The following is a 24,579-nucleotide window of genomic DNA, read 5'->3' on the forward strand; positions in this document are numbered from 1 at the left end:
CAAGCTGTCTGCCAGGCTAGCAGCAGAACCTCTGTGCCCTGGATGGACCCGCCCACACCACCCATAAATGCATATATGCTGGCAGCACATTGTTTGTACAAAATGAGAGTCTTTTCCTCCCCTAGGCAGTAGAGCCGCATTGCTCATTAGTGCTGAGAGGCTGAGGGGAAGGCATTGTGTGTCTACCAAAAAGTCTTTTTGACAGCCTCACCTGTAGCAGAGATGAGAATGTCAACTGTCTGTAGCCCCTAATTCTCCTTGAGTATTGCCAAATGAGGAACAGCACTGGCAGACTTTCTAAGCCTAAAGCACAGAGGGAGCAGTGTGTGTGCATGCACATGTGTGTGTATTTGGGTGGTTGGGGGAGATTTTAAAAACTTTGGTGTGAATCCCTTTCCAATTATTTGTCTCCAAAGGTATGCATGCCCATGCATGGGTCCATCTACTGCTTCCACTCATCTGCCCCCCATTACCCTTTCCCGATGTTTTGGTCAAATCAACAGGACAATCACTGAGGCTTTGGCACCCAGCAGATTGGGAAGGAAGAAGTGGGTTAGCGCTCACTACCAAGTGGCAGGTTTTTAGGGGAACTGATTGTGGGAACCCAAAGCCCAGGCTCCCAGTTTAAAGAGGAAGGAAGGAAGGAAGGAAGGAAGGAAGGAAGGAAGGAAGGAAGGATTGCATGTGGCCCCAAGTAATTTTAGGAAGCCGAGAGGGAGGGTGGGAGAAAGGAAATATTCTAATACATTATTACTAGTATGATTATTAAGAAGATACATTCAAATATTAAGAACTGAACACCTTTCTCTCTCTCTCTTTCTCTGAAGTATATTGTTCTGTTCATTTCCACATTCTTAAAAAAAACCCTAAATTATCTAAATAGGATCATTTATAGTCAAGTTAACAAATCTGAGCTAAAGCTTTTGTCACGGCATAAGATCAGTTTTGAACAAGACTTCTAGAGGTCCTTTAGATGTGATTCCTAAAACATGAGAGAGAGAGAAAAAAGAAAGAAAGAAAAAGACAGACAGAGACAAAGAAAGAGAGAAAGAAAGAGAAAGAAAGAAAAATGAAAGAGAAAGAAGGAAAAAGGAAGGAAGGGGGAGAGAGAGAAAGGAGAAGAGGGAAGGACCGCATTGCGTACGTTCATGTGATAGACACCGGGCTCCATTGCACAGTACCAGTTGCACCGGGATCCGGAGCCCACCACTGGTCCAATCACACTTGGCCAATAAAGAATTCTATTCTGTTCTGTTCTATTTTATCTATATCATCTGGATTATTTTGGTCCCTCTAACGGAGAGGAAAATTGCCAGAAAGGAGAAGGAGTTTACTAGGACAAGTCTGCCATGCAAGGCAGAGATAGTCCTTGACTTATGACCACAATTGAGCCCAAAATATTGGTTGCTAAGCAAGAGCATTGTTAAGTAAGTTTCACCACATTTTCACCACATAACAGTCATGTGCATGCTAGATAATAACATCTGAAGGCATGTGTAATGTTCTAATGTTAAATTATAGTTAAATGTGGGACAGAAAGTGGACTCTGGGTGTGTTTTTCCAAATGCAGTGAGTGAAGTTGAATGTTTATACCTCCTGTTTATAGTTTTATTGAATGTGTGTGTGTGTGTGCATGTGTGTGTGTGTACATACATCTACAGTTTATATAGTAGATAATGTATCTTTTTGTGTGCCTATACACACTCTATACTGTGCAATTTGTATGTACACATATGGCATATATACGTAGGATTAAATAGTATATTTTGTATGTTTAGTAGTAAATAAATAGAAATTGTATCTCGTTGAGGCCTTTGAGGCAAGGAGCGGCCAGGCAAGATGCCCTTGATGTGAGTGACATCAAGTTGGCCATGACCACCTAGTCACATGACCAACCAGCTATGCCCACCCAGTCATTTGACCAACCAGCTACGTCCAGTCACATGGCCACCCAGTCACATGCCCATGAAGTCACACTGCCCATCCCATGACCAACAAGCCATGCCTACCTTCACATGATCATCAAGCCACACCAACCAAACAAGCCACGGCCACAGCACCGGTAGAAAATTTTTTGAAAGCCACCTCTGACTACATCCACATGGACAGAAGTAAGTAGTGGGGTACCACAAGGCTCCATCTTAGGCCCAGTACTTTTCAATATCATCATAAATGACAGATGAAGGAATAGAAGGGGAACTCATCAAATTTGCAATGACACTAAAACTGGCCTATTCTATTCTATTCTATTCTATTCTATTCTATTCTATTCTATTCCATCCCATCCCATCCCATCCCATCCCATCCCATCCCATCCCATCCCATCCCATCCCATCCCATCCCATCCCATCTCCTACTCCCTTCTATTCTTAACCTAAACTAAATCAATGCTTTTTAGCATGGCCCCTGTGCTGAAGCAAAAAGAGCAGACTCATAATGTATAAGGTTTTCCCATAACAAAATAATGACCTATTTGTTATATGTTCTTGTTCTATCTGCTTTTTCTGTTCATTGCAGTTCTATCCTCATGCAAAAGAGATGTTAATAAATAAAAGACACTATACAAAGAAAGATTCTATGCAAAATATTCAAATTTCCTAATTTATGATGGCATTTCAAATTTCCACACAATGGAGCAAAGGAATATTTTCAGTACAAGGCGCATGAATCTCATTAAACATAAATGCTCACTTTTGGTTATATAGAAAATGATGTTTTAATATAGTTCAATCTGATAGCATTCAATGTAATTTGTTTTTCAGTTTTATACATCATAATAACAATAGAAGTAATAATCAATTCAAGCTACATGTAGCCATCCTTGTGACAAGGGAATGGATTTATACCCTAAAAAAACATGTAATACATAAGCCTACTGCATTGTTTACAAAATGCCACTTGCTAAGTAACACCACTGGCTATGTGTGATATTTTTCTGTGTATGATTTAACAGTTGGAAGATAATTTCTTTTAACGGGTGTTTTCTTTACAGCACTTTATAAATTACAGTTCTGCATCTTAAATCTATTTCCGAGACTGTATTTTTCTCTTAAGAGTTATTGCAATAAAGAAGTACTGACTATTCAGCTTACATGGAACTCGGCTATAGATAAGGTCCCTTTTACCTTCACTTTCTGACAAAAAAAATACACAAATTATGCAGGATGAGATTTCTTTTTTATATGTACTCCTCTATACAGTATATCACATAATGTAAATTACAATTCTTATTTAAGGCAGAAAATTTAAGATTGATCAAATGTTGATATAAGGTTCAACAGAACCTTATATCAACACTTGATCAATCTTAAATTTTAAGATAGTACCTTGTTTCTCAGAAAATAAGACCGAGTCTTGTTTTCTTTTAGACTTGAAAATAAGCACTTGGGTTTATTTTTGAGGTGGTCTCACTTTTTTTGAGGTGCATCAGGCAAGACTGAGTGAGCTGGATGCACCATAGACGCACTGTTGCCTCCATTCCGAACCTTCAGCAAGTGTACGCCATGCCATGGGAAAAATGAGAGGCCCTGTTGTCGTGCAGAGCCTCCTGCTGCTTGAGGGGCAGGGAGAGGGGCAAGGAGAACGGTGAGACTCAGGGAGTAGGTCAGGTGAAGCTGGCTGACTGGGGAGGGGGGAATCTTGCTGCTCAGAAGCCAACCCCACTGCTGCCAGAAGTTTGCTTTGGCTGAAGCACGGATTTGTCCTTCCATCACACACACACAAACAGAGGTTGGAGAGCTGTGTCCCTCCAAGAGCCCTATGTGTACACAGACAACCCATTTTCAGAAAGGCCATGCATGGCTGGGTGTGCTTCCTGGCAGGAGGAGCCACCACAGCTGCTGCTTGTTTAGTGGAAGTGGTTCTGGCTATAATGGACGTCTTCATTTTTTTGTTCACCACAATTCCACCGCTTGCCCCACCCACCACCAGCCAGATGCCCTCGCTTCCCCCAAGCATTGCTTTGCCTACCTGATTTCCAGCTCCATCATGTTTTTTGCTATTGCGTGCAGGAAAACAAAAGTTTGTGGGCTAAAAAAATTCAATCGATTCCTCCTTCGCAAGATTTTTTTCTACCGCAAGAAGTTGAAATTGATCGATTGCACTTTATTTTTAGTCCCATTAAGTTTTGTTTCCCTACACATGATGGTGAGAAATGCAACGGAGAAAGGCAATGGAGCTGGAAATCAGATAGGCAAAAAAATGCTTGGAGGAAGAGAGGGCATCTGGCAGGTGCCGGCAAACTCATCTGCCCACAAAACCTCATCTTTGACCGCTGACACAAAAAGTCACAGCAAGAGCTGCCAGGAAGAAGCCAGCATACCCAGGAGTCTGGAATACCGTTCTTCCCCTATCCCACCTTTCCCCACCTGCCACACTCCCAAATTACAGCAAAAGTGAGGGACAGGAAGCCCTGCCATGCCTGGTGAGAGGGAGGGAAAAGGAGCTCTATCTCGCTCCACGAGTCCCAATGAAAGGAATCGTCAGTCCGGCCACTTTCCTTCCCTGCCCTCTCTGGTGTTGGAAGCCAAGTGTCAGCCACATGCCCAGTCACCCATGCAGAGATCAGGTAAGCTACAGCAAAGGCAGGCAAGCAGGCTGGACTGTGTGGGAGGCAGCTGAGGGATGAACTCACCAGGCACAGATCAGCTGGGCTGGGGGACCATGATCAAAGCAAGTGAGGGAACCAGAGAGCAGCAGCACCTATGCCACAGGCGTGACTGTGGGTGGGGCAAGATAAGGAGTGAGGGCTGGGGTGGGGTGGGGCCAGCCAGCAATTTAACAACCGGTTCGGTTGAAGTAGTGCGAACCGGTTGACTCCCACCACTCATACCACTCCATATTTAATCTCATTTATCTCTTTTTGATATGTTCTTCCACTTCGACATTAGCTTTCCACTCTCTATTTCATTATTCTGAGCTCTGCTGGATTTGTGAGGTCATTTAGGAACTCTGGTGTCAACTTCCAAGGACTCTGTATGTTCCACAATAAGATAATGCCCACTGAATGGACACTGAAGTCTCTTAGGGACAAGAGGTGTTAGGAATTTATTTATTGATTTAGCAAATGTATATGTTGCTTATCTCATCAAAGCAACTCTAGGCAGCATAGAAACATTCAATTACAATTACATTGCTGTAAAGATATCATCCCAGTTATCTTAAGAAAAGACAATGTTGTCATAGATGGAACAGTAACAGTAACTATATACCGCCCTGGTTATCCAAGTACAGCAGCAAAGGATTCCAAAATTCGGAAACTTAATTGGACTTGTCAATGACATAGGATTCTTATGGATTTAGTGTGATACATCACCAGAATATTGTGGCCAATTAAACTAATTATTTTTTCATCTGAAGAACTTTAAGCTAAGGAAAGAGATGATGGCACTCCTAATGTTATTGACTCTGACTCAACAGTTGCTCCAAGGTATATGTTTTTTTCTATAGATCTAATCAGGATGAAGGTGGACCCCTTGGTCTACCACTAAGACATAGCCCTCAGTGGCACATTTTTTGGTCCCCAAAGATGGGAATTGCCATAATGATTTGGGTGCCTTTGAATGTCTTCCCTGCCAATTCTGAATGAATCTTTCTTTTATTATAGCATCAGTTCCACAAAACTAAAATATTTTTAAATCATTTAGATATGATCTAAAAATGCATTAAAATAACATTTTAAAAAGTTATCTGTTTTAAAATCACTCATATCCAAAGGATTAAGGAAACATAGAGGCTACACATGAATAGGCAAAAGAAAATGCACAAGTAAAATAAGGCTGATGATTATTTCAGACGACAGAAAATCTTAGCTGATGAGCAGAAAAGTGTCATGCTTTCCAACTTGCCAGGAAATTAAATGTCACAGAAAGGACTACTATCAGAGTTTTGTGGCTCCTGTAAGCCCACATAGATAGTGATAAAGGAAATAAAATATTTTCTAATTCTAAAGACAGGTTGCTTTATGTTTATCTTATCTTCAAACCTAAATAGCCATTTTAAGTCTTATAATCAGAAAATGTCCATAGGATGTTGTGAAGGGTCAATGTAAAATAGTATTTTAAAGCAATGTATATCTTTTTAAATGAACTTTATAAACAAGAGAAATTAAAAATTCTTAAAACTTATAGGCTAGCTGCCTATAAATTCTGTGTAACAGACATTGCTGTAAATTTTATATGTAGAAGAATAACTTTTTTGGTATCCAAGTAGAATATTTTTAAATGGTTTCTCAGTATTACAGAAGGCATGGCAATGAAATGATGATGTCACTATCAAGTAGGAAATTCATACTCTTAATTTTTCTTTTTGCTATTCCAGACTTTGGATTAAAATAAAATAAAATGGTGGTGCCTATTTTACATGTGGGCCAGAGATGGGTTCCAACTGGTACGCCCCGGTATGCCTGTACCAGTAGCTGAAATTGGGTGTCCGTTTGTGTACCGGGCCCCCTGGAGGCCCCGTTCTGGCTATGGTGCCTCCCCTGGCCTGCCCCCTCCCCTGCTCTCTCCCCCTGCCCGCCCAGTCCTCGCTCGCTTGCTCTCTCACCCCACCTGTCTGCACCTTGCTTGCCCTGCCCACCCACTTCCTTTGCCAGAGCGAAGGACTCGGCTGTTGGAAAAACCCTCTCAGCACGCGCTTCCTTCTCTTCCCTCTAATACAGGGGTGGGTTTCAATTGGTTCGCGGTAGTCCCTGCGAACCGGTTGATCACCGAACCCGGAAGTAAGTAACTTCCGGGAATGGCGAATGCCCCACCCCTGCGCCCGCCCGCGCGCCCGCGCCTGCTCCTTACCCGGTTTTGATGAATTCTGCGCTTCCACGCATGCGCAGGACGCATACAGCGCCTGCACGATCCTCCAGGAGCAGCTGGAGCATCGCACAGAAGCTAGTACGCATGCGTGCGCCGCACACGTGTGCGAGGACGCCACACACGTGCGCGAGGACGCCGCCGGCCTCGTTCCAACCGAACTGGTTGGAACGGGGCGAGAAACCCACCCCTGCTCTAATACATGGATTTCTCTGCACCCCATTGGAAACCAGGTGGCTGTCAAAGAGAAGGAAGTGCGCAGGGGCTTCTTACAACAGTCGCGGAAGGAAAAGGCCAGGAGCGAAGGATTTGGCTGTTGGAAGAAGCTTGCACATGCTTCCTTCACTTTGACAGGTGGCTTGCAAAGCCGGGACTTTGCAAACCACTTCTCAAAGAAAAGGAAGCTGAGGGGGAGGGACTTCTTTAGACGAAAGCAGAAATGCTGCTTTGCCTCCACTGCCCTCCTTCCCGCACTGCAGGTGCGGCCTCAAGGGGAAGATGTCCTACCAAGGCAAGAACATCCTCAAATCACAGTGAGGTGAAGCGCCCTCAGGCATATTCTGCTGACCTTGGGTGGCTGAAGTGGGGGAAGTGGGTGGTAGGAAGCTCCAAAAGTCCGGCTTCTTTGAAACCCTGAGGACGCAAGGTGGAGAGGGGAGGGGCTTGGGAAGAGGTCTCCCTGTGCTGCCTGTGAGGCGAAGATGGTACAGCGCCAGGGTTTCATCACCCAGAGATAGTGGTGGCTTGGATTGGGGGAGCGGCTGTTATTAATATTAATTGGCTATTAAGTCACTCTATCTAACCTGAAAATATGGAAACAATAATGGAAGGGGGTGACAAAATACTTCCTCTGTGTGTGAGAGGGGTGAGTTATGTTTTTCTAATGAAAGTAGCACACATCTGGAGTTTTAATTTGCTTGTTTGCTGGATGTAATTCCCCCTGTAATCCTGAACTTCAGAAGGACTCAATGGTGTTTTTAGCTTCAGGTGGAGAAGCTTCATAATGGCTTACCTGGGTTCTGAGTTTTGCTGATCATAAGATAACGCTCTGGTTGAATCAGACTCCTTTTATTCGTCTATATATCTGCATTTTCCAATCTTTTGTATTGGATCTCTATATAGCACAAGGTAGTGTAATCCTGTGCATAATTGAGTTGAGTGTAGGTTTATGAATTTTATGAAATTTCTTGACAGAACAATTAGCGAAATGGGATGCCTTCAGAAATTGTCCATAATTGTATAGGGTCTCATCTCATGCTTCAGCAGAAGTTGGACTAGAAAACCTTCAAGGTCCCTTCCAACTCTGTTATTCTTTATAAATCTCTCCCCTCAGTCTTACCAAGAGAATGGTGATAAACAATATTTGGAAATGTATATCAGGTGGTCTTCTGACAGCAAAAACTCATAGAGTTGGCCATACCCACCCAATCACATGATCACACCCACCTAGTCATGCCCACCCAGTCACATGACTGCCAAGCCACACCCACAAAATAGGCCATGCCCACAGAATAGGTAGTAAATGTTTTTGAAACCAACCATTGATGTGGGCACAAACATGCATAGACAGAAATACCATGCAAAATACTTTCTCATAAGATTTAGAATATCTTACTTTTTCAATATTTAGCAATGCAGAAAAAGGGGGAAAATAGTCCAGGGAAAAAGAAAATAAACAAAGCTTTTTTTTTTTTACTTGTTTCAACTTGAAGATTTTTTTCTTATTGTTTTGTTTGTTTGCCAAGAATATATTTTAGAATATGCCTTTCTTCAGACCACATTATTTCTGTTTTTTTTCTTGTTGTATGCTTAAAGCAGTGTAATCAAGGCCAATGATCCAAGAATAACAGTTTCATAAGCAATAAAATATCATTGAACTGACAGCATTGCCACATTCCCAAAGAGATCAGTAGTTGATCTTTCACACTCATAGTCATAGAAAAAAAAAGTATGAACACTGTAATAAATAATAAATAATAAATCAAAGCTAGCTCTTGATGTTCCTTATTTTTAGAGCATCTTCTACCAGGCAGTGCCATTTAAACTTGATGAGATTGATTTCCCCCTCCAAAACAGTTCTCTTAACCTCAATCAGAAATGTATAAAATTAATTAGATGTCCTACATTAGATACACACCATTTCTTCATAGATTTTTTTCAGCCAACATAATTGCTTTATTTCTAGGACAAGTATACTCTTTCTAATAGATTTTGTACATTACTTCATATATTAGACACAGCAAAATATTCTAGCAAAACAAAAGTCCTTATTATAACTTAGAAATGGGACTGAATGAAACAAATTAATCTCTAATAATATCCTTGGATATTTCATTACTTTTTGATAGTTTTTAAAATGTCTGATTTCACTTATAACTTCAAGGCTAATAAAAGGACTGTGACATCACTTTTGTACCTGTATAACAGTGGTTCTTAACCTGGGTTCGATCGAACACCAGGGGTTCGGTGAATCAGTCTCGCGGGTTCGGTGGAGGTCAAGACACACACCCGACTCATATGATTCATGATGACGCGCCCCGCTTGTCCATCATTGGCTGCAGGTGATAACGCCACATCGCTTGGCCTATCTGTGCTGCAGGGAATTTGGTGTGCCCAGTAGTCGAATTGTAACTGTCGTGATGGTACGTTGTGTGATTTCCTTCTTAATATTTTAATCCCTTCATACTAACTATGTTGAGCAAAAAAAGAAAGTGGTCTGACGAATATGTACAATATGGATTCACATGTATAATGGAACGTGATGGGAGTCAGCGTCCTAACTGAATGATTTGCAATGCCAAGTTGAGCAATTCTAGTCTAGCAATGGCAAAACTAAGAGAACACTTCCTTAAGCTGCATGGAAAATACAAGAACACAACGCTTGCTGAATTCAAGGTGAAGAGAGCTAGATTCGATGAAAAGGCTACTCTGCCTGTTCTCGGCTTTGTACCCACCAACAAACCGATCCTCACAGCATCGTACAAAGTTGCTTACCTGATCCTAAAGCAGGGCAAACCACATATCATTGCTGAAACACAGATAAAACCAGCTGTGTTGAAGATGGCAAATATCATGCTGGGAAAAGCGGCTGAAGTTAAGTTATCCCAAATTCCTCTTTCAAATGACACCATCAGCGACAGAATAGAGGACATGAGCAAAGTCATCTTGGCTCAAATAGTTGCAGATCTTATTTCAAGCCCGGCAAAATTCACCCTTCAACTTGATGAGACCACAGATGTTTCCAATCTAAGCCACCTTGTAGTATTCGTGCGCTCTGTGAAAGATGACGTGATAAAGGAAGATTTTTTATTTTGTAAGCCTCTTACAACAACAACTAAGGCAGCCGATGTGAAGAAACTTGTGGATGACTTCTTCAAAGACAACAATCTTTTGTGGGATATGGTTTCTGCAGTTTGTTCGGACGGAGCTCCAGCCATGCTGGGAAGGAAGTCTGGTTTTGGTGCGCTAGTGAAAGCCGATGCACCACACATCATTGTTACGCATTGTATTCTGCACAGGCATGCGTTGGCAACAAAAACCTTGCCTCCAAAACTGGCAGAAGTATTAAAAATTGTAGTGGAATGCGTGAACTATGTGCGAAATAGTGCTCTGAGGCACCGCATCTTCAGGGAGCTGTGTAAAGAAATGGAATCTGAATTCGAGGTACTTCTGTACCATTCTAACGTTCGGTGGTTATCCTGGGGACAGGTGCTGAATTGTGTTTTTGCCGTGCATGTGGAATTAGCCCTGTTTTTGCAAGAGCACCAACATTGTCATGCAGATTGCTTCAAAAATTTTGAGTTCATTCTCATTTTAGCGTACATGGCTGATATCTTCGCAGCTCTCAATCATCTCAATTAACAGATGCAGGGCAGTGGAGTCAACATCATCGAAACGGAAGAAAACCTGAAGGCTTTTCAAAAAAAGCTACCGTTATGGAAACGACGAATAGAGAACGATAACTTTGCAAACTTTCCCCTGCTAGACGACTGTGTAAGTAAGATCGAAGATGTATCTGGAATTGGAGACATTTCTGTACCCACGGATCTGAAGCAAGCAATTGCCACGCACTTAGATTCGCTTGCAAAGTCTCTCGACGGATACTTCCCTACAAGAGAGTCATATCCAGCATGGGTGAGACAGCCGTTCACGTTTAGTGTTGAGACAACAGATGTCAATGATGAATACCTCGATGAAATCATTGAAATTCAGCAGAGCCAGGTTCAACTCTTCAGAACAACAACGCTCTCAACGTTTTGGTGTCAACAAATGGTATCGTACCCTGTTATTGCTAAGAAAGCTCTGGGGATTTTCATACCATTTGTTACAATATACTCCCTTTTCGAGGATGCTGGACATAAAAACGAAGAAAAGGAACAGACTTTGTTGCGAAAATGACATGAGAGTGGCACTTGCCAAGGTAAAGCCGCGCATTTCTGAACTGGTCTTTGAAAGGCAACAGCAGAAGTCACACTGATTTGCAGTAAATATTCATTATTATGTTTTTGTTTTTGTGTGAAAATCATGTTTTAATATTTAATGGTTTTGTTCTTTAATGGTTTTGTTCATTTTGTGCACCTATGTATAAAAATATACCTATGTATAAATATATACCTAAATATATACCTGTGTTTTGAATTTGAAAAAATCATATTTTATTTTTCCAATTAAGAAGGGTTCAATGAATGCGCATATGAAACTGGTGGGGGTCAGTACCTCCAACAAGGTTAAGAACCACTGCTCTATAAAAACTATGAAATTCTTTACTGTTCAAAAACTGTTTGAAAATAAATTTCAGGAGTAGTTACAAATAAAATATATTTTTTCTGGGAAAAATATAAACTATAAAATCATATTGAGCATTTGTGCAGTCCGAACTGGTAGTGGAATTCAGGCCTGGATCATAGAACCAGCAGCAACCCAAGCCTGCAACGACCCCGGTTTCCTTACTGGTGGTGGGTTGCCGCCAGGCCACCACCAAGCCATCACCAGGCTGCCACCATTTTGGTTTTTAGTGACAGTGCGTGTGCAGTTCAGTATAAATTGTTCTTTGCATGCGTGAAGAACAATTTACATTGAACAGCGCACACATGTATTGCACGTGTTGTGCAAAGGTTGCAAACCAGTAGTAAAACTGGCAGCAACCCACCCCCGGCTTGTATGTATATCGGTGTGTATGCATAAAATTATTAAAATGCAAAATTAGACTGGACTTTATATCCCTGGCATGGTTATATTACCTAATAGCGAGTATGACAAACCATTAGGTAATCAAGTTTTTCTTATACTGAAAAAAATGATGCATTTCTATTGTTATAATGCTGAAAAAGCAGTGATGAAATAATTATATATACATTGAATAGTAGTTGATGTAATATATTAAGAACTAATAATTGAAATTATAATTGGCATAATTGAAATTTTTCTATAAAAGCTTTAACACTTATATAACAAATGCTTTAAAAAATGCGACCCAGTTGGCTTTCATACCAGACGCTGGATCAAGACTCACAACCAGCTTCAAAGCTGAGCCCCTGATGCAATGGAAAGCTACTGTGCTGTAGTGTAGCATCCTGTGTACCCACACATCTCCACATTTGCTTTGAATCCTAAAGATGTAAGAATGTGTTTGGTGTTTGAATCCAACCTTCTCTTCAGGAAACATTTCATCTTGTGGCTTCGCAAGCCAGTTTCTTTCAGCTAACAGCAACCCTGGGTCTTACTTTGCTAGGGGAAGTCTTTATCACTTTTTTTCACTTTGAGTATCCACTTTATTACTTTGTTCCTGGAAAAGTTTTACTCTAACAATAACTGTCCTTACAAATCCTCCTCAAGTTGCTACATATCACAGAGCTATAAAAGTGACAGTAGATGGACCAAGGGAACCACGGAACCCCAGACAAGCACAGTCATCCCCTCCATGGTCCTATGACCAGTCTTACCCATCATATTTGAGCCAGATGACTTCACCATCCATTCATTCCACAACTCCCTTGTCCTCCACACGAGGTACAGGGCTTCCTGCCATCACCGATGTGCCCAGACGGCTCTCAGATTCTGAGCCTTGTACTCCAGATACTCCCTCTGCCACTGCTTCACCATCATCTTCTGAAGATCCTGCAACACTCACAGCTCCTCCTTCACCATCTCCTCCATTTGGTTGTGACGTCTCCATATTTCCCTCACCACAGCCCACCTCCACTATAGCCCTGAATCTTGAATCATCACAGGTATCTGTTCCTGGCTCACTGAACCCACCTTCTGCTTCCATTTCCTCCCTACATTCTGGTCTTCCTTCCACCGTAACACCAACTGCCTCTGTTTCAGTTACACAACCCCGCATCTACTCACCTCCAAATATTGCTGGGTCACCCAGCCATGGGCCACACCTTATTGACTGGCTTCCATATCTTGCCTCAGTGATGACCACCACAAAGAGAGGGAAGGAAGAAGAACAAACAACCCTAGGAACGGGCCCAGCTGAGCACATGAAGCGCTGTGGAAGCACCTATTTACCAGTACTCAGTGAAGGGGAGAATGTTCATGCTGGTTTCGTCAAGCAGCAACCTCCAGAGTCAGTTTGTTCACCACCCCCATTTCAGGACATTCCCCCCCATTCTGAGCAGGTACCTGCCACTCTAGGAAACATCCTGGCAGAGTTGAAGACAATGAACCACCACCTTTCCATCATAGCAAGGGCTCTTAGCCACCTTGCCTCATCTTGCACAACTCAGCAGGATTCCACAAACGTGCAAGACTTGTAAAAGAGGAAATGTCTGCATCTTCTAACTAGAAAAACAGACAGATTGGTGTGAAAGGCTGTGTAAAATGTAATTACAGACTGTGGCAGGAGTGATTTCTGGGAATTTGCCTTACCCTTGATACAGGAGAGGTTAGGTAGGTTCTCGGGCTTCTTGTTCTTCTCTTGGAATGCAGACCTCAAAACTATATCAGTATCAATAAAGTCATTGGTACACACACACACACACACAAAAAGACTCACAACCAGCTAATTTCCGGTTCAGCACCTTATAGCAGCCAGTCTTTCAATTATTCAATTAATTTGATAGTTATTTATACATTCTACATAGATGTTGCTCTTTTTATGGACAGTAAGCCATAAAGAGAATTGTCTATAAATGCCTTCCAAATCTGATTTGACTGTGATTTTCATCTTTCCTTACTTCAGGCTGGGGCTGGTGGCATTTGGAGGTAAGCATTTGTAAGGCTACACTTTCTTCTATGAATACTTTGTAGAAAAGGCAGAGGGTGAAGATGAAGAAAATGAAGATGGCGAAGATGAGGAACAGGAAGAAGAATAAGAATTCAATGAAGTTTATATTCACAAAACTATAAACAAATAGATGAACTTATGTAAATTATTCTTGTGATTACTTATATATGTGATATTCAGGAAGTCTTTGAGATGAGTGTTCACTTAATGGTCATTTGAGGTGATGATAGATCCAACTAAAGCTACATATGACCCACCTTCCACCCTTCCAAATTCAGCTTACATTTTTTTTTCATATGGGAACAGCTTATTTCTTCATGCAATTCATAAAGCCACCTACTTCACAGCACTCCCTGATGATACTGACTGCATAAATACAAGTATGTATTTTTTTAAACAAAATGTAAAATATATACCTCATAATCACTAAAACATTATCAGTTCATGATCTTCTGAAAAATTCTCTTTTATTATGAAAATAGTTTTAGACTGTATTCCAAAATCCATTAGTGTTTATGACTAGGCATTAGCATGAGCTTCATTAATTACATACAGTATATTCTTCTTTTAGAAAGTGTTTGTTACTTTGCCATTATCAACTTCAAATTCAATTAGCAAAAACATAACTTGATGCCAATTAAAATGATTTACACTTTAAAGATTGGGAAGACCATCTCATGAGTCAGACTGATATAAGGCAGCCTGAAATGACCAAATTTTTAGTCTATTTCTAAATAGACTATTTTGTCTCTTGCTATTTTAAAAACTAAAATTTTATGAAAAAGTTCCAGAATAAAGATTACTGTAAAGGTGATTGACTTTTGAGGTGCAAAGCATCACAAGATTCTTTTGGTTATCTACTAATAAAATATTTAGGTAAGTACGAGGTTTCCCTGAAAATAGGACATGTCCCAAAAATGTTAAGAGCCGAGGTGGTGCAGTTAAGAGCCGAGGTGGCGCAGTGGTTAAATGCAGCACTGCAGGCTACTTCAGCTGACTGCAGTTCTGCAGTTCGGCTGTTCAAATCTCACCGGCTCAGGGTTGACTCAGCCTTCCATCCTTCCGAGGTGGGTAAAATGAGGACCCGGATTGTTGTTGTGGGCAATATGCTGCTGCCACTATCCCAGCACTGAGGATGGCTTCCTCTGCTGTTTCCAAACCCCCAGCTGGAAGCCATTGGAAGCGGACAAGATGCCAGTTGGGCCAGTTTCCTGTTGCCAAGTTTTCCAGGAGCCAAGGCAGAGAGTCTTATGGCAGTCAGGGCAGAACCATAGAGTGGGAGGCGCACTCACAGAGCGGCCACTGCCAGAAGACTCTGTCCCAGCTCTGGGTTTTGTGCTGTTGCAGCAGTGCAACACAGTAGCCATGAGGTGACCATGCTCATTGCCTCCTGTACCCCCAAAATAAAAAGCCCCCCTCCCCCCAAAATAAGGCCAAGCCCTTATTTCAGGGAGGTAAAAGAAAATCGCTCTACATGGGGCAGCCCTTGAAGAGTGTTCGGAGACTTCAGCTTGTCCAGAATGCAGCCACGCAAGCGATTGTGGGTGCACCTCGGTACACCCACGTTATACCTATCCTCCGCGAGCTGCACTGGCTGCCTACACGGAGCAGTCCAGGCAATAATCCTTCAAAGAGTTAACTGCAGTAACATACCTTATCAGTTCCTTGCCAATCAGTTAATTACCAGGCTGTGAGCTTCCAGCTGTAAAGCTACAAATTAAGTTCTGGCAAGCAGTCTCTGAGACACAAAGCACAATAAACCAAATCTTCAGAAATCCGAACTGTTGTCTTCTACAACCACCACTTCCCTTTCCTTCTATTTATTCTTCAGCCAGGGAGGAGCCATTTAGTGTCCACGTGTGCCTTGCTACCCGAATTGATTCCTTGCTGTCAATTGTTCTCTTCTCCCAACAGCTCTACACATATGCACATCTGGAACAGCCCCTAGATGTTCTTCCTCCCCATTTATCTCAGCCTCCAAAGTCCTCTCCGGTGGCTGGGAAATGTCAGACGTCCCTGGCTCTATTTCTGTATCTGACACAGAGCATCCATCAGAGCCTTCCCCAGACTCCAGAACTGGCCCAAGTTCCTCCTCAACCTCCTCATTGTCCAAGTCTGCTGCCAACTCTGCTGCCAGCTGGTGGGCCACAACACCACCATTTCAAAATTTACCTTTCAAATGGATAGCAAGCTGTGCCTTTCACTCTTAATCACCTTCAAGGACTATTAATTTTTTCTAAGTTAAATTAAAGAGGCTCTCCTTAGTTGCAGCTTGCTACACCTTTTTGCACCCTTTTAGGAGTTTCTTTTGTGCTAAATAACAAGGAAGAAGGCTGCCAAGGTAAGCCCCCCCCCCAAAAAAAGGAAGTATGGGAGGGGGGGAGAAGCTGACAAAGAAACATAGACTGAAGACTATGATTTTATTTTATTATTATAGTAACTTGTAGCTTGGTCTTCTTTAGTGTGGCTAGAATTTTCTGATCCTGATTAAAGAAGGAACCAGATGGAGAAGCAAAGTATTAGAGATATATTTGAAATATCTCTAAATAAAATCCACCAATTTGTTAACCAGCTGAGTTCAAGGATGATAAAAACAATCCTTTCAAATTACTTTAGAGATGCAAATATGTGGAGAAAGTTACCAAACTATTGAGGCAACTTTACAAGTAACTGAAAAGACAGAGGAGTTCATTGCAATTTTGGAAATAATAACTTTTATTATGATGGTTTAAATGTAAAGCTCTCAACACAACTGAAAGAAGAGCATCAAGAAAAAAGACAATTTTGGGAATTTTTCTTTAAGGACATTAACAAGGTTGAGAAATCTGCAATAAAAAGGGAGGCTTATAACTATTTGATAAGCTTTCCAGAAAACAAAAAGAAAAAGAAGAAAAATATTTTACTCCATGAAGACAAGCTGGAAGGAGTGACTTAAACTTAAACTCCTTTTCCTTCCCTTAAATTCCTATTTCTATTGTATTTAATATAAATAAATAATTTTTTAAAAAGATATGTTATTTAACAGCACTTTGCTCAATGATCGTCCCAATTGTAGTCATTAAGTGAGGACTACTTATACACTTAGAAAATTAGCAGACCTACAGTCTAATATTTGAGGAGAAAAGACTTTATGTTCTAGTTATAGAACATATATTTGGAGTCCCTCCCCCTCCCAATCACAAGGTTGAAATGAATTTAACCTAGTAACATAAAAGTGAAAAAAATCAGTGCTTGCTTGTCTTTCAAACATGCCTCCTCCCAAACACACAAATTTCCCTCCTATTTTAGTGAGATTTAATTATTTTAGAGAAATTCCAGATCTATTTTCCCCATACTTTTAAACATGGTGGTTGAAAAGTCTTCTTACTCTGGGTTCTTTTTAAAATTCCCTAACACTGTCGCTTAGCTAGAAAGCCATGTTATAAATTCAATGTATCGTTCTATATTGATTTCTCATCATTCTTCACTTCACATCAAACTTCTAATCCCTGGAAATTTCGATCTCTTTTTACTCAGTATCTGCAGGCACCAATGAATCAATAACTTGGGTTTAAGTAACATCCTATTACTTGACAACTGAGTTACTCATTTTTTTCATTCAGTCATCAATCACCGGAACCTTTTTGCTTACCATTTTAGTCAGAGTAACAAAGATTGTACTCATTCCTGACATAAGCTTTATCAGTTCAATACTGTTTTGAGGTGTTGTAATTTAGCAAGGTTTTTTTTTGTCTTAGTTAAAGAATACTAGAAATAATTACGTTTAAAAGACCTCAATCACATTAGCTAGGTGAAATGCATGTTTCTTTTTATGCTTAATCAAATCATATCAGATCTTTTTCTGTGTATGTAAACTTAATGTGCTCTTGGCACTGTTGTAGTGGCATAAGCCCATGTTGAATGCGTTTTGCCCTCACTCGTACGACTTACAGCCAACAACAACAAAGCCGCGCTTGATTGGCTAAGGCGTGGCTGGCTAAGTGCGGGCTGTCAGACGCGTGCCTATTGGCCGCCCTACTTGACAGCTCCGTATAAATAGCTGTCAAGCAGGGCGAGATGCCAATCTACTAGCGACTAGTTCTGTATTCCTCTCTGTTGAATAAAGCTGTTTAGAGTTACCTCAGGAGCCTCCTGACTCGTTATTCCTTCGTCCACTTCAGAATGATTCCTACACAATGGGAATATTAATCTGTGGAAACGTATTAGTCGTAGGGTGTCCTGCTTGGGCGAGGGGTGGACTAGATGACCTACAAGGTCCCTTTCAACTTTGTTATTCTGTTATAAATATTTTATCATTTTTGTTGAAATCTTGTATATACTATTTAAACAGCACAATTTGGTTTTGGTGGTAAATTTAGCATTAAAAGACTGTATTTCCTTTCAAGTAATTTATATTTATCTATTAAATGTATATGCCAACCATCTCATAATTGAAGCAGCTCTGATCAGCTTACAATTAGAAAAATTGATAGCGTGGTTTCCAATTATCTGTTGAATAGATAACTAATCAATCTTTCTATATTGAAAAGAATTGTTGTCATGAAACTATCATTTACAGAACTGGGACAATATTTTGTTAGTGTATGAAATCCGCGAGATCCGCGAGGGGATGAGGCATCATTCACCTTCCCAAATTTGTAGTTCTGAATTAAAATGAAACAAGCCAGAAAGCAAGGTCCAAAAGGACAGTAATACCCAAAATAAAAATGGTAAGCCAAGCAACTAAAGTCTATTCAGATACAGATTTACAAGGGTCAAATAGAAGACTCCAGAATTTTTTAGCAGAAGTACCAGCTAAATGCTAATAAACTTCCACTTAACGTGCTGCCTTCCCTTAATATTGCAGGTATGAGCTCATTAGGGTATAATATGGTTCCATATTATTCTTTATGACTTCATTAGTCCTGAAGAACATGTCTACAAATAACTACTAGACATGGGCCATTATTAACTTCCTTTATCACAGATCCTGATTGAGGTATTTGCCTGAACAAATGGAATACCATATGCTCTATACACTTCCTGCCTCTTCAACATGCCCACATTCAGGCAGGAAGTTTTCTATGCCTTTATTCTTATAGACTGAAAAACACAGAGGATGGGGAGAGACTGAACTGTGGGAAAGGCTTCAGTTTCTCCATACTTTGATCCCTCTGTATATTTAGACAAAAGAGACTCTGCAACTTGTTTTCCAAATTGTTGTTCCAGTTCCAGTTGTTGGGCAGTATGACTGCAACAGTGGTGGATTACGACCAGTACGCCCTGGTATGGGTGTACCGGTGCCAGCCGGGAGCATCAGGTACCATTCCATTATGGTGCCACCTGCCCGCTTGCTGTCCTTACCTGTATTTGAGCTCTTCAGGGCTTCCGCGCACTGAGCTTGGGGTATTTGTGTGACGCTCTGCTGAGCAGCTGGAGCATCACAGATGGTAAATACGCATGTGCATGCTGTGCACATGTGCGCACGTGCTGCACGTGTTCATGTGGTGGACGCCAGGCCCTGTTGCACCGTACGGCTTGCAATGGAATCCGGAACCCACCACTGGACTGCAAGTATATTACTGGGCTTCTCATTGTCAAATGTAAAAAAGGAAAAATGGAACTTGAACAGAATATTTCAGTGTCCAGTGCTCTTATTCACAATAGATAGCCAACTGCCTAACAACTGTCTCTCACAGATTTTATTGTTCCGATTTCATTCCAGGTTACTTCTAAGTGTATAAAATAGAATGAACATGTTTTGTCTACTAATTTTAGTGGATTCTAAGCATACCTCCATAGGATGTTGGGAAGGGTATAATTTTGGCTTCATATTTGAATACAGTATTAGTTTTAATTCAATGTGTTCTTAATAAAATATAAATATGTATTTGTTTAACTGTTTGTAGCTTGTTGCTATCGTGATGAATAAAGATCATAAAATAAAGGAAATATAGGAGATAGAAAGATCAGAGGAAAAGACAGAACAGATAAATCAACAAATAAAATGAGAAGAAAGAGAAGACAATAAAGACTTACCCATCAAATAAATGACAATACATATTAAGAGATAAAAAATGGGATTGTATACAAAGAAAGATACTTTTGAAGAGAACATATGAGAATTGGCAGATTCTCCAGAAGTATGGCAGCAAAAGATAGTGGAGATGAAAGAAATATTTGGGTTAAATAGGAAAGATGTAGACAAAGACCCCGGGAGGAGTTTGGGAGCAAGTCAAAAAATGAATAAGAATTGAAATACTAAAGTGGGCAAGAGATGATGGTTAGAATGGGAATGCTGTTTAATATAAGACTGGCGGTATTGAGAGCTAGAATAGAGGTAGAAATAAGATCAAGGGAAATATTATTATACATATTCTTATATAATATAGAAAAAGTAATAGCTAGATGTAAAGATTAGATGTTGAAAGATGGCATCTCTATGTATGTTTAAATAATATTGTGATTGTTATTAGAATGGCAAAAAACACTGAACAACTAAACAATGAAGGAACACACTATAATACAAATATATATATAATAACACCACAATTACATAAGTATGATTAATGTAACACATATTATTATTATTATTATTATTTGTATTTAAATGAATGATACCCAGATATCTCACTGTTCATGTAATTATATTTATGTATTTATAAAAAAAATAAGTAATCATCTTCCCCTATTTACTTTATTCTTGTAATAATCACCTATCAGAATGATTATTACAGAGTCACTTGGCCACTGCATTCCTAAGTGATCATAGTCACAGTAAAGAATATACCATAATAACAAGTGGCATTGTACAGAGAATAATTCCATATAGGACATGGCAACACCTAGGAATAAAATTCAATTAATGTAGCACACATTTAAATGGGCTGAACAAGTGAATCATTTTATTCTTTCTTCTTACATGCTCTGATAAATACCTTATAGAATTCCAGAATTAATACTTGTTCTGAATAAAAATGCCTGTAATAATAACAATGAGTATCCAGACTGATTTTTTAAAAATAAGTTTGATATAAAGAATTCAGCACTGTAGGTCAACCGTAGTAATTTATTTTCATCCAATTAACAACATCTAAGTAGGGATGAAAAAAACTTACTGCAGACAATTAGAAAGAGTGAAAGACACAACTGCTTGACAAATGAGGATTTCAAAATTATTCACCAGGCATTAAGTGTTAGTTGTTGACAGGATTGGCAGTGCTAATGCAGCCATTAAGGAAAGAACAAAGGACTGACTTGCAAAGGTCATAATTAGCATATTATCTAAAGCTCGGTTTATAGCTAATCTTGTGACCACCATAGAACAGATTAATCCTCCTAAAAGCAAGCCAAACAAATTATGTTCAAAGGTCTGTCTTATGTCAAATACATGTTTTAGTTCTCTCAAATGCAAAACAAAAATGTTGGCAAATATGTATTTTGATGTGGAACTTAAAAGTGGGAAACAGGATATGAAAGACAATATAGTCCTTGAAAGAGAAAATTTGGGCAAGGGATAAACATCCAGAGCTGAGCTGGCACAGTGATTAGGGTGCAGTACTGCAGCCACTTCAGCTGACTGCTAGTTCTGCAGCTCGGCGGTTCAAATCTCACCGGCTCAGGGTTGACTCAGCCTTCCATCCTTCCAAGGTGGGTAAAATGAGGACCCAGATTGTGGGGGCAATATGCCAACTCTATAAACTGCTTAGAGAGGGCTGAAAGCCCTATGAAGCGGTATATAAGTCTAACTGCTATTGCTATTGCTATCCAAGCTCTGTTCATTCTTGTCATTCTGGTCACACATTACAAGTAGAGGGTGAGTATACCAGATCCTCTCTTTTTTATCCTGTTGACTCCACTTATAGAATCCTGATCTTTCAACATTCACTCACACATTGAAGCAGCCTCTTATACTAACAGACACCTATCAGTTAAAATCGATGATAAAGAGGACAATGGGCAAAAATGATGAACTTCTGTCTTCTCTATTGCTGGTTCAAACTTTTTGCTCCCTCCAACTCAAAGCATAAAGTACTCAAAACTAATCTATCCTTGTGGCAGATAATCCCATAAGCAGTGAAAGGCAACTGTAGTGCATTAATAACTGACATTTCACTTCCTCTAATGATGCTAGAATTGTGCTGCCTGAGGCAGCCACTTTTCAGAGAATTAATTAATTTTTATATAGCTTTTCTCCTCTCCTCTGACTTGAACTTTGCTATTCTATTGATAATCCTGATATCCTGCTTTAAAAATTAGCCTCTTATAATGGAAAGTATCCCCCAAGAGCCAAATGGTCCCAGCCCCATTGGCCTTCCAGAAGGCCTTAACAACCTGACATTTCCCTCAGCCATTATGGTCAGGTTCTTAACTCTGGAATGCCACATCTTCTTAATAAAACCATTCAACAATACTCCACTGAAAGAGAAAGGGAGAAAATTTCCTTATCCCAGCTCAGTTGTATTCACTGAATTTGGAGGCTTGCTATTTGAATCATAAACAAAAATACAATTTCTTCAAATCTTCAATTCAAACTAAATCAGGTAGACACACCAATTTTACAAATATATAGGATAAATATAGGAAGTTACTCATGCTTTTGATGCATAATTATCAGAAAAAATATTCTGACAATTCTGAACAGTGGCTTAGCTTCCAATTCTTTTTATTATTTCCCTTCATTGATCAAATGTATTTGCTACCCATTTCATCATTCAAGTTTCCTGAGTGGTTCCTCTACCCTTTTCTAACTAATCTAGGAATTTTGCATAGTTTTTTTTTAAAGATTTATACTTGTCCTTACAATTCTGTGTGGTCTAAGTGCTAGAAATGATTATTCTTTTAAATTAAAAATACTTACAGATTTTGAGGCCAGGGAAAAATGTATATAATCCATATAATAAATTAACAGAGTAGTTTGGCAGAATATTCAATGGTATACCATGTGCTGAAACATTTTTATAATCTATCATAGATGGGTAGGGAGCACAAAAAACAGCCCTATTGGCAAACCAGAAGTTTGGGAATGATAACCAGTTTGCTCATAGGGCCAGTTTAAGCCCCCCGGGGCATTCAGGAAAGCCTCCTGAATGCTCCTGAATGCTCCAGAGGGCTAAAACTGGCCCTACAAGGAAACTCAAAGTGACTTCGGGTTTGCTTATAGGGTTGTTTTTTGCCCTCCAGAGCCTTCAGTGAAGCATCCTGAAGCCTCCTGAACGCCCTGGAGAGCTAAGACCAGCCTTACGAGCAAACAGGAAGTACATCCCCGAACTTCTGGTTCACCCATAGGGCTGTTTTTCACGCTCCGGAAGCTTCAAGTAATCCTCCAGAGAGTGAAAAATGGCCTCAAAAGGCCAAAGGCCGAAGTCAGCTGCCCAGTGTGCGCATGCGTGCTAGCCAGCTGACAGGGCAATGCCCCGCATGCCCTAACAAATGGCTCTGCATGCCACTTGTGGCAAGCATGCCATAGGTTCGCCATCATGGCCCTATACCATTTCAGATTTTTTTAAAAAACCAGTGATGAAGCACCAACAACTTCTGAAGGCAAGCCATTCCACTGGTTAATAGTTCTCCTTAATTCCCGGTTGCTACTCTACCTGATTGTTTCCATCCATTGTTTCTTGTCCTCTGCTGCTTTTGAAAATAACTTGACTCTCTCTTTGTGGCAGCCTCTCAAATACTGCTATCATATCTCCCCTACTCCTTTTCACTAGACTAGGCAAACCAAATGTTCTTCATAAATTTTAATCTCCAGGCATTTAATAATCTTAGTTGCTCTTCTTTGCACTTTTTCCAAAGTCTCAATGTCTTATTTGTAATGTGGTGACCAAAATTGGATGCAGTATTCCAGGTATGGCCTTACTAGAGTTTTAGAAAGTGGTACTCATACTTCATGTGACCTTGATTCTATGCCTCTGTTTATACAACCCACATTTTTTGGCTGCTGCTGTACACTGCTGACTCATGTTTAAGGGATTGTCCACTAGAACTCCAAAGTCCCTCTCACAGTTATTTGTTTTGGGCCAAGGGTGAAATCAACTTACCTTTGCTACTGGTTCGCAAATGTGAGCGTGAGCACAGGACCTTCTGTGCATGCACAGAGCATCAAAATGGAACGTGATGATGTCAGCATGGGTGGGTGGAGCCTCCTGCCACCACCACTACCAGTTCACCCAAACCGGATAGAACTGGCACCACTGTTTTGGGCCATGTTTTGCCTAATCTGTACTAGTTTTTCAGGTTTTTCCTGCCCAAAAGCCTTGCTTTTTTCCACATTAAATTTCATGTTGTTGTATAGGGCCCATTGTTCAAGTCTGCCAAGATATTTTTGGATCCTGAGTTGGTCTTCTGGGATGTTGGCTATTCCTGCCAACTAAGTGTCATCTGCAAATTTGATGAGCTACCCTTCTATTCCCTCACCTAATTCATTTATGAAGATATTGAAGAGTAGTAGGCCTAAATCAGAATCTTGTGGTACCCCACTGCTTACTTCTCTTCATGTACATGTAGTACCATTAAGGGCTACTTTTTGAATACAATTTGTAAACCAGTTACAAATCC

At 40.4% G+C, this 24,579-nt stretch overlaps 2 protein-coding genes across 5 annotated transcripts in view; one reads left to right on the top strand and one right to left on the bottom strand.

The window, feature by feature from the left end:
• Window positions 1–24,579, bottom strand: part of GALNTL6 (polypeptide N-acetylgalactosaminyltransferase like 6) — a 576,396-nt gene that overhangs the window by 285,332 nt on the left and 266,485 nt on the right. The window lies entirely within an intron of this gene.
• Window positions 12,034–13,755, top strand: LOC148043888 (uncharacterized). The gene is made up of 2 exons (XM_087723820.1): window positions 12,034–12,073; window positions 12,570–13,755. The coding sequence occupies exons 1-2, from the start codon at window positions 12,034–12,036 to the stop codon at window positions 13,568–13,570; spliced, it is 1,041 nt and encodes a 346-aa protein (XP_087579946.1). The 3' UTR covers window positions 13,571–13,755.

This window comes from Thamnophis sirtalis, unplaced genomic scaffold (genome assembly GCF_051295495.1).
Source record: "Thamnophis sirtalis isolate CommonGarterSnake01/CBP01778 unplaced genomic scaffold, rThaSir2_p1.2 scaffold_10, whole genome shotgun sequence".
Taxonomy (NCBI): domain Eukaryota; kingdom Metazoa; phylum Chordata; class Lepidosauria; order Squamata; family Natricidae; genus Thamnophis; species Thamnophis sirtalis.

Excerpts from the sequence above, each read along its gene's own strand:
- LOC148043888 (XM_087723820.1), top strand. The coding sequence starts at position 12,034 with ATGGTTATATTACCTAATAGCGAGTATGACAAACCATTAG. Across the intron at positions 12,074-12,569 it reads CGAGTATGACAAACCATTAG|TATCCACTTTATTACTTTGT; the intron begins GTAATCAAGTTT and ends TTTCACTTTGAG.